We start from the raw sequence: 10,855 nt of genomic DNA on the forward strand, positions 1-10,855 counted from the left end.
CTATTTCTCATTAACACTCTCGCTAATATTAGTCCAACATCAAAACATCAACCGAACCTTGGCCATCAACCTAAACCCATCGTTCCAAGAAATAAATAAAAATATACGGTCCACCTTTTGAAGTTTAATATTCCAACTGCATTCATAATGTGTCGGCCACAATTTTGAATCTAGTCCCACTTCCATCCCACTAGTACATTAAAAAAATAAGTGGGGTTGTCCATAAAGTATATGTTGGCTAAAATAAAAAAATATATAGCAGTAATAATACTCAAGATAATAGGTGGATTTTTGGTGATGTTTGGACAGCCAATCGAAGTTGAACCATCTCGTGCAGCAGCCATATCGAACAGAATAATAACTTGAAAAAAAAATAAGGTAGTGGTGGCTGTTTCTGGACTGAAAATAACAGTAACAGCAGCGGTGGAGACTGCAAACTGCAGCAGTTTAGTGATCGAAGTTTGTGATGATTTTCGAATGAAAACATTGAGCAGAAGAACGAGTAATAGCAGTAGTAAATGTGGTGGTTTAATGATGTTTGAATTAAATAGAAAATAGAGAGTGTGCAGCTGGATTAAAGTGACAAAGGTGGTGATCAATGGTTGTTGCTCAAATGGTGCAGATGATGGCAATTTTAAAGGAACTAGCAGCAGCAACAATGGAGCTGTTTATGGTTGTCATGGTGGTCTTGGAGCTGCTCAAACAGTCACAACAATTAAGTCATAAACAGGTTTGTTTTAACAGTTTCTTTAGGCTTGTATGCGAATTGGAAACCGATTAGAAACAGCAAGTAGCAGTAGTCGATTGGGTGATGAAAACATACCGTAGCAATGATGGGTTTCGATGGTGTTGGTGTTCAAATGGTGGAAGTGTTGGACGATGATGGTGTTCTAATGGATTCACTATGGTGGTCCTTATGGCGTTCAGACGGATGGTGGTAGCCGGGTTGTGGCGATTATAAAGAAAGGTGGTGAGATGGTTTAGGGTGATTGAATAGGGTGAATGTTTGCATTTGATGGGTGTTTGTTTTGGTGGTTGTCTCGCACCAGAAACACACAAAACAAAGTGATAGTAGCCGAGTATTGATCGTAGGTGGTTGTGGTTCTTGTCATGAGATGTTGGTGGAAATGGTGGTTCCATGATGGATGGTGTATTCATGATGGTAGTGGGTTTGAAGATTAGAGGTGGTGGCCGGTAACCGGTGGTCTAGAAGGTTGATCGATGGGGTGATGTCGGATTGAGGTTGGAGATATATATGTCTTGTATATGTAAGTATATGTATATAAGATAGATGAAGTAGATGGAAATGGATGCATATATCATATTTATATTACTCCTTATAGTTATTTTGTGAAGGACAAATAAAAAAAAAAAAAACAAAAAAAAACAGTAACATAATTCCATCAAACATATAGTATTCTTAATGAAAGATTTAAAATATCACGGACAATCAATAATCACGGGAAAGATTACCATAATTTCAATATTTAAACAGCGATGGAATAGTAATAATAATATAATAATAATTATAATATAAAAACGTGTGAGGAAAATAGCCGTCACCATTTACGGACTAAATTTCGTGCTCCATTGTTAATTAGTGGCGTATTAAAAGTCTTCAGAAAAATCCCATATTTTTAAATTAACTATATTTATTTATTTTGGTCATTATGGTATAAAATTCGATCACTAGTTTGTAAATAAAAATTACATCAACTGTCCCTCTCATTTCTGAGTAAAATATAAAAAGTGGTAAAACTTAACAAATAGTTCCTAAATACATTTTTAATAGGCCTAAAATTTATAGAACTCATTTTCGTATCACCGTTTATTTTAAAATTACATAAGTATGAATTTAACTTGCTTAATATCAATCGAATCATCAAACGAGTGTTACAATTATTTAATATTTATTTTTAATATACTTTATTTATATATAAAGATATGTTTTATATAATAATTATCATAATATCATATTTTTATTTTATTTTACATGATTAATTTTAATAATAACAACATATAATATTTCAAATTATATTTTCAATTATTATATATATACATATATATACACATATATCTATTTACAATTATTTGTTCGTGAATCGCCGAGAACAGTCGAAGGTCAATTGAATATATGAAATAGTTCAAAATTTTTGAGACTCAACCTAACATACTTTGCTTATCGTGTCAAAAATACAAAATCGTATCGAGAGTTTGGTTTAAAATTAGTCGAAATTTTTCGGGTCGTCACATTTACCATTTACGTTTTATGTTTACATTTTACGTTTAAGATTTATTATTTACGTTTTACGGTTACGTTTTCCGTTTCAGTTTACGTTTATTTTACTTTAACGATTCACGCTTTAGGTATTACATTTACATTTTACGGTTTACGTTTTAAAACATACGCTTTACATTTGAGTTTTACATATACGGTTTAGTTTTTAATTTTATATGTTACATTTTACATAACGTTTTACAAATTCCGGGAGAAATCCCCGAACTAATTGCATGTTAGGATTTCAAAACCCCTAAGAGGGGTTTTGATTTCAAATCCTCAAACTAAATGACACCTAAATTACTAATTTTGATCAAGAGTTTACGATACATTGATCATTGACCAATTGACCAAATATATTAAAAACATGTGAATCTAAGGGATGAGGGCCCTGGGAACTTCGTTGCTGATTCATATGATAAAAGTTAAATAAGAGATAAAGGCATGAGAATGTAGAGTTCATCATCGGATTCAATACATTATTTATGTGTTCGACTTCAGTCTAATCAATTAAGACGTTGTTTTGAAAGGTAAAGTAGCACATGTATCATCACCAAACCAAAACAGAATCAGCAAAACATGATTTTTTGTCAAGTTTATTATTGGATTTGTATGCACATTCTTAATTAGAAAGACCTAATTAAGCAAATATAGATCCAGCCTACCTTACAAAATTGTAAGATGCATGTATTTAATGTTAGAAAGATATGTGTAGTTTAATTATTTGCTAAGCAAAGGAAACCGGGAAGAAGAAGACGCCCTCTTTACAAATCTTCCTTTCATTCTAGGCCTCTTCTCCGCATTTAATTTTCGTACTTCATACCTTATTTTCTTCGAAAACAATCTTGTCCGTCTCTTTTCTCTATATCTTGAAACCCTAGCTTCTCGTCCTCCATCTAACATTGCCGGATTCCCCATTTTCATCCCAATATCTCCGTAAGGAACATGTTGATGGTGCATTATCCCACATCCACCCTGAAAACATTAATTAATAATCAAAACTGTTAAAGCACATGTCAAACAACACCATATTTGTTATTATTTTTATGAAAGAAAAGTTCATTCAGTTGTTGAGAACAAGTGAATTGTATAAGCATAAAGTGTACTAAAAGTTGAATTGCATAATACTTTTTCTTAGGTGTTTACGAATCCCACGTAAACGTTTTTTTTTTCCTCTCTCTCAAAAGTCTACGTTCACAGGAGATCGTAGATCTATTCTCAAATTCATCCCCGGTGGGATCAAACGCCGGTGATCGTCGACCTTATCCCATCCTCGTCATAACCCCATAACACCATAACCCCACAACCTCCTAAAGAATAAAAACACTCCTACACCGCTGTCCACCGTCTTTTAGTTCGTTTTTCCGGTTTATTTTCAGGCAATCTCAGGCAGGTCACAAGCCGTTTATCATGGTTGGTAACGTTCGTAATAAGCCTTCGAAGAACGGTTGGGTTTCGAGGGAACGTAGAAACGATAAACCCAGAAAGATCAATGTTGTTTTTAATTCAAAATGGCGTACAGAAAAGGATTATCAATCCTTCTACGTTATTAATTTCCCCGACTATGCAGATACATCATTGTTGTGGAAGGTGTTCGAGAGCTACGGGTATATTGAGGATGTGTATATCGCAAAGAAACGTGCACGCTAAGGTAAACGTTTCGCCTTTATCAGATTTTTAGATGTGAAACATATTTTAGCAATGGAGAATCGTTTGGCAGATGTTTGGGTGGGCAATTACCATTTGTTTGTTGAGGCATCGAAAGCTGATAATAATGGTTCTAAGGAAGCTAAGGTCAATTCGACTAACAAGCTACATGAAACGTTGAAACAGCCTAAGGTTGTTCCAGAGAGACCAAAGGTTAATGTAAGAGTTGAAAAAAGACCAGCGGATGTTATTGACGAGTCATCTTATGCCTCTAAAGTATCGGGTACAAAACATAAAGTGAAGAAAATTTACTTGAATGATGCTGACTTAATCAAGGTGAACGATGATCGAGTGATTCTGGCTAAAGTTAAAGACTTAGGGTTGCTATACACAATTTACAAAATGTGTTTTGCTGCTGGTTTCCATGAGTTTAAGATCCAGTATCTGGGCGGATATTGGATTTGGATTCGATTTAATACTGTCAAAAGTTGTTCGGCTTTCAAAGATAATGAGGATCTTATGTCTTTGTTTTCCTGTGTTAAACAAGCTTCGGATGACTTTATTGTTGACGAAAGAATTGTTTGGTTAGAAATTTCGGGTTTGCCTACTTGTGCATGCGGTACGGTTGCAACAAAGAAAGCGGCATCCTTATTCGGTCGTTTCTTGTTCTTCGAAGCGAATTGTAAGGTTCCTCTATTTGTTGGTCGTGTATGTATTGCTACTCACTCTAAAAAACCGATCTCTTCGTCAGTTGTTGTTGGGATTAATGGGAAAGATGTGGAAGTGTTTGGTCAAGAAGTAGGGACATGGTTGTTCGATATAGACTCTACTATTGCTTCATCTAATAACGAAGAAGCAGAATCTGATTCGGATGAGTTACAAAGTAACGAGTCTGGATACTCTTTTGTGGATCAGTCTAAGTCATGTTCGGACCCCTTAAAAGAATTTGAAGGGATTAAGATTCACTCTAGCAATATCTCTTTAGGTGAAAACGAAAAGGGTGAGGAATCGGTTAATGTTATGTCAAATGATTCTTTGAATGGGATTGATATAGATATTATCGAGCATGATAAAGGTCATGTTAATACAGCTGTGAACGAGGTTATAGAGTCCCTGGTTGACAATTAGGAAGAAAACTGTAGCACTAAACCGAGTACACAGAGTATTAACACCAAACCTATTAATACTAGTCCTAGTAGGTCTCATCCTCCAGGTTTCACTAATGATGGTAACATTAGATGTAAAGCACAAGTGTCGGGTTCGTCAATAAACTGCCATACACCTTTCTCGTTGGGCCCTGATTCTCAAGATATTAGCGAAGATATATTTGGGATTGGGGAATTTTTGGGGTACAATGTTAAAGGGTGTAACTATTTGAAGAATCGAGTTGACGTTAGTAACTGTTTTTAATGAAGATTCTATCCATTAATAGTTGCGGGTTCGGGATCTTTGATAAAAGGCAATGGATTAAAAATACGTGTGTTACGTAAAAGGTTCAATTTCTTGGAATTCAGGAATCTAAGATGCCTCGTCTTAAGATGTTCAAGTTACGATCTTTATGGGGTAATCCTAATTTTCACTTTGCAGTTTCATTGTCTCGTGGTTATTCGGGTGGCATTATTTCTATGTGGGATCCTAATGTTTTTGTTAAAAGTGACATGTGGTGTGACGAGAATTTTGTCATTGTTAAAGGCAAATGGTTACGGGATAATTTGGAGGTTTTTATGATCAATGTTTATGCTCCTCAATTGGTTGCGGATAAAGTGATCCTATGGAATAAACTCTCGAATTTTATGGCAACTCATCCGGGAGATTATATTTGCATGGGTGATTGGAATGCCGTTCACACGTGTGATGAGAGATGCGGTACCGAGTTTTTCCCGAATGATGTGCTAGCTTTTAATGACTTCATTGAAGCCAACTTATTATACGAAATTCCAATGGGCGGATTGCAATACACGTGGCGTAATAAAGCGGGTAACAAACTAGGTAAACTTGATCGTTTTTCGTTTCTAACAATATTTTGAATGTTTTTAATGATTTAAAAGGTTCGGTTTTGCCTCGTGGTTACTCGGATCACTCTCCGATTTTACTTGTTAAAGATAAAGTTGATTTCGGTCCAACATATTTTAAGATCTTTGAATCCTGGTTCCATCGGCCTGATTTTGAGGCTACGGTTAGGGAGTCCTGGAACGATATTAACAAAAATGATAACAGAGACATAGTTGCCAAGTTGCGGGTTTTAAAGGCTCGATTGAAGTTCTGGATCCACTCTTCTAGATCAGCCGAGGCTACTCACTTGACTGTGATCACGAATAATATTAATGATATTAATGTAGGGCAGGCAAATGAGGCTATGATCAATGCGAGACATGTGTTATGTGCTGAACATGATGAATTATCCAAGCTTATTAATCATGATTCATTGCAAAAGTATCGTATACAGTGGGAAGTTGAAGGGGACGAGAACTCAAATTTTTTTCATTGTTCGCTCAAGCACAAACGTAGTACTCAACATATCCAAGGCCTGATGGTGGAGGGTATGTGGATTACTGAACCGAATGAGATCAAAGAACAGTTTCACGACTACTACAAAACTAAATTTGATTCGATTGTTAATGGTGCCGAATTCATTAATGTCGAGCCTCATGTTATTCTAGACATCGATGAAGCCTTATTTTTGGAAAGAGAAGTTGATGATACGGAAATTAAACGTGCGGTGTGGGACTGTGGCAGTTCAAAAGCGCCGGGGCCTGACGGTATCTCTTTTCACTTTATTAAACATTTTTGGGTTTTGTTTCATGTTGATATTTGCAGAGACATTCGGAAATTTTTTTCGACACGAGTTATGCCTATTGGGGCAAATTCTGCTTTTTTCTCGCTTATCCCCAAATTGAAAAATCCGGTTCTCATTACAGATTTTTGCCCGATTTCATTAGTTGGTTCTTTTATAAGATTATTACGAAGATTCTGACGAATCGTTTGGTACATGTTATTGATAAGTTAATTAGCCCCGTTCAGTCTGCTTTTATTTCAGGGCGTCAAATTCTTGATGGGCCTCTTATGTTATCTGAAATCATGGCTTGGTACAAAAAGATGAACATGAAGATGCTTTTGTTTAAAGTTGATTTTGAGAAAGCATAAGATTTGGTTAGTTAGGATTATTTGATTTTTATGCTCGAGTCGTTAGGTTTTGGCAAAACCTGGTGCGAGTGGATTATGGGTTGCCTCTCATTAGCTAAAACTTCGGTTCTCGTAAACGGAAGTCCGACTCGTGAGTTCCCTATTAAAAGGGGATTGCGGCAGGGTGATCCTCTTAGTCCTTTCCTTTTCTTAATTGTAATGGAGGGCCTTCACTTAGCCTTGCACTGTGCTACTCAATGTAATCTTATTCGCGGGATCAATGTCAGTAGAGATAACATACATTTGTCTCATTTTTTGTACGCGGATGACGTTATCATTTTCTCCGAGTGGGACAGACGCGAGCTGAACAGAATCCTCGCCATTCTTGAGGTTTTTTTTCTAGTGTCGGGATTACAGATCAATGTTTATAAATCACACGTTTATGGTGTGGGTGTCAAAGATGCTGAAGTTGACATTCTAGCTTCAGCTTGCGGAATAAGACCTGGTACTTTTCCTACTAAGTACTTAGGTGTTCCAATTGGCTCTAACATGAATCTAGTATCGAATTGGGACTCGTTGATTAATAAGTATCGCTCGAAATTATCTTCCTGAAAAGCTAGTTTAATTTCTTCAGGTAGTCGGCTTACGTTAGTAAAGTCCGTTATGGGAAGCATTGGTATTTATTTTCTATCCCTTTTCAAATGTCCGGAAAAAGTGTTAAAGGCACTTGAATCGATTCGTGCTATATTTTTTTGGGGTGGTAATGAGTCCACAAAAAAGATGTCGTGGGTTAAATGGGACAAGGTTTTAGCCCCTTTCGATTGTGGCGGTTTAAACATCGGTAGTATAAAAGCCTTCAATGTTGCTCTTATTCTTAAATGGAAGTGGCGATACTTATCAAAACCGGATGATTTTTGGGTTTCGATTGTGAAATCCATTCATGGTAATCAATTCAACAAGCTATCACATAATGTATCGAGTATTTGGTCGAATATAGTTTCTTCTAGTGCCAAATATAGTAGTAACGACATTCTTCCAGTGAATTTATTTCGTTTAGAAGTGGGCGATGGTAAAAAAAATCAGCTTTTGGCACGATCATTTGAGTGGTAATGAAGCCTTCGTTTCTCGCTTTAATCGACTTTTTCACCTTGATGTTAACAAGAATGATACCATTGCCGATAAGTATATTGATGGCGTGTGGAGATGGACGTGGTCCAGAGTGTCACTTGGTTCGCGAAATGATCAAGCACTTGATGATTTATCTAATGCGATCAGTAGTATAAATGTGTCCAGTCGTGAAGATCATTGGTCATGCCCTCTAGCTTCCGATGGTCTGTACACGGTCAAAATTGTTCGTGATTATGTGGATCGAATTATACTCCCTACTGTCACAACAAAAACTGGTTGGTACAAATTCTTGCCACGCAAAGTTAATGTTTTTCTTTGGAGATTTAGACTAGATTCGCTACCGGTTCGTTGGCTTTTATCCGCAAAAGGGATCGATATTAATTCCATTGTATGTCCCGTTTGTAACAATAGCGTCGAGACTCGTGATCATTTATTCTTTGGTTGTTCCTTGGCTTCGAATCTTTGGCGTTTATTACGGGTGTGGTTGAACTGTGCCATGCCGTCATTCTCGTCATGGGACACGTTTATTGTTTGGATTGAAGGCATCCAATTAACTAGTGTTCAGAAGAAGAGAATTATTGCATCCATGTTTACTTTACTGTGGGCGTTGTGGCGATTTCGAAACGGTGTTGTGTTTAATGATTCCTTTTGTAATAGGAATAGTCTTTTTGATTTTGTTAGATCGTTATATTTTTGTTGGATTAAAAGTAGGGGTCACTTAGTTTTAATTGGAACTTATGGCTCGCTACTCCTTTGTAATTTCTCTCTTAGCGTCTTGCTAGGGAGCGTTTCTTTTATATATATATTGTTTGGCCATCAAAAAAAAAAAACTGAAAGTTAAATTGCATTTTCACAAGATTCTCCACTATATAACTAACTGTACTTCTCTAAAGTAAGGTTAAAAAAAATAAAAAACTCATGCTGTTTGTACTTCTAACACACTTTTGTTTAATGTCTATTTAGACTTTAGGTCAATCTTCAAAAGTAAACAAATTTTGAGTACAATATTATGTCATGTGGATAAAAGTAAAAACAAATAAAGAAGTCATGGATAAAGTCATAAAATAAGGTTTCATGGAAAAATAGTTTTTGTAGTTTATTGAGAGAGACTAGTGCTATCAAGGTAACTCTTGTGAGTTCAAGTCCTGTATATATTATTTGTTACTGGGTGTGTGTTTGTTTTCGGTTCTAAAACAATACATTTTTAACTATTTAAGTATATATAGATAATAAAAGGTATACAAAGAGGAAGAAAGTACCATGCAATCAGGCCAACAATCATCAGGATCAAACTCAGGCCTGTCACCTGTGGTCCATGGAGATTTTTTTTCATCCCAAGCAGCAATGATTCCTTCATAATCTAACTTCAATATTATCTTATTTTTATTTTTATTAGTCTTATTATCATCTTCATCATCATCATCATATTTTTGTATATCTATATCATCAACATGATCATCTTCTTTCACTACACCGATTTCGCCTTTCTCGTCCCATAACTGCGAATCATAATCAAAACTCAACTCAAACGGTTCTCTCATCATCTCCATCTCACTCTCCACTGTTTCACACTGCATCTGATCATCATCATCTTCTAATTTTTCAACTTTCACTCTTTCAAAACCTTTTGAATATTTCTCTCTACAATCTAGCAAGCCTAATCCGTCCATTTCGAATGATTTTTCATCAAGACATTTTCCTAATAAGCTCTCCACGTCGAACTCATCCAGCTCGAAATCAGATGGAAGTGTCAAACCATTGAAACTATTCAAATCAAACGTTATTTTCGAACCATGATTATCATGATCAACTTCCATAAGAGTTTTCACCTCGGTTCGTTTGACAGGCGTCCCGAACTCATTCGAAAGACAAAGTTCCGCTTCAAAAGGATCAAACACCGGAACTTGATATAAAAGTTGTTCTTCGGGTGTTAAAGGGGCTGTTTCATCGCATCCGATTTCCGGGACTAAATGAAGTGGATTAAAAAACATGCTACTTTCTTCTGATTTAGGCGTCTGTTTAGACACCTGTTTGCGGTGGTTTCCGCCCCGTGGTGTCCTTGGTTTCTTGGTGAAACCATGGTGCCACGGTGGCGATGAGGTTTTGTCTAATGAGGAGAGCTTCAAAGAAGCTACTTTTAGACGAACCCTTTCATGTCTGCGAGCTAAAGGGTTGGCAGAATGAACCAAACCATCACATGATTGACATAAGAACGCGTCATCAGCGGCACAATACCACCGAGCACGTTTTCTTATACAATTATCACAAGCTCTTGCCGTTTTTCCTCCTACAACGTTGGCTAACTTTTTGGTAAATGAGACCATTTGGAATAGGTATCTTAAATATAGGAACTTTTAGCTGAAGAATTATTGAATTCTTGATGAAATGTATGATGTGATTGTAGGTTTTGGATGGTGGGTGTGACCCACTTTTGTGCACTTTTTACAGAGAACACTTGGTAGTATTGAAGGGATTTATACAGAAGCTAATTAGGTAGATGCCCTTGTGTAGTTCATGAAGGTCCCACAAGAAGCCTTATCTTTATTTAATTGGCCAATATATAAACTTCATCCTTGCATTCGTTTTCCTATTGGTTGCCTTTCCATTATATGGATTTTTTGTGGGGTCAAGTAAAACTGAAGTTTGGTTCCCCTATCATCATGAATTCTATTAAAAATC

At 36.2% G+C, this 10,855-nt stretch overlaps 1 protein-coding gene across 1 annotated transcript; it reads right to left on the reverse strand.

The window, feature by feature from the left end:
• Nucleotides 1-2,852: 2,852 nt before the first annotated feature.
• LOC139856843 (zinc finger protein CONSTANS-LIKE 16-like) lies at nucleotides 2,853-10,625 on the reverse strand. Its single transcript, XM_071845554.1, has 2 exons — nucleotides 9,436-10,625; nucleotides 2,853-3,253 (listed from the first exon to the last, which is right to left on the reverse strand). The coding sequence occupies exons 1-2, from the start codon at nucleotides 10,498-10,500 to the stop codon at nucleotides 2,999-3,001; spliced, it is 1,320 nt and encodes a 439-aa protein (XP_071701655.1). The 5' UTR covers nucleotides 10,501-10,625; the 3' UTR covers nucleotides 2,853-2,998.
• Nucleotides 10,626-10,855: the final 230 nt, after the last annotated feature.

The sequence above is a fragment of the Rutidosis leptorrhynchoides genome, chromosome 7, assembly GCF_046630445.1.
Source record: "Rutidosis leptorrhynchoides isolate AG116_Rl617_1_P2 chromosome 7, CSIRO_AGI_Rlap_v1, whole genome shotgun sequence".
In the NCBI taxonomy this organism is placed as follows: domain Eukaryota; kingdom Viridiplantae; phylum Streptophyta; class Magnoliopsida; order Asterales; family Asteraceae; genus Rutidosis; species Rutidosis leptorrhynchoides.

What these genes read in the sequence shown, in the direction of transcription:
- LOC139856843 (XM_071845554.1), bottom strand. Translation starts at nt 10,500, where the DNA reads ATGGTCTCATTTACCAAAAAGTTAGCCAACGTTGTAGGAGGAAAAACG. An exon ending in ATTGTTGGCCTGATTGCATG is followed by an intron (nt 3,254 to 9,435) that starts GTACTTTCTTCC and finishes TAATGTTTTCAG; the next exon opens with GGTGGATGTGGGATAATGCA.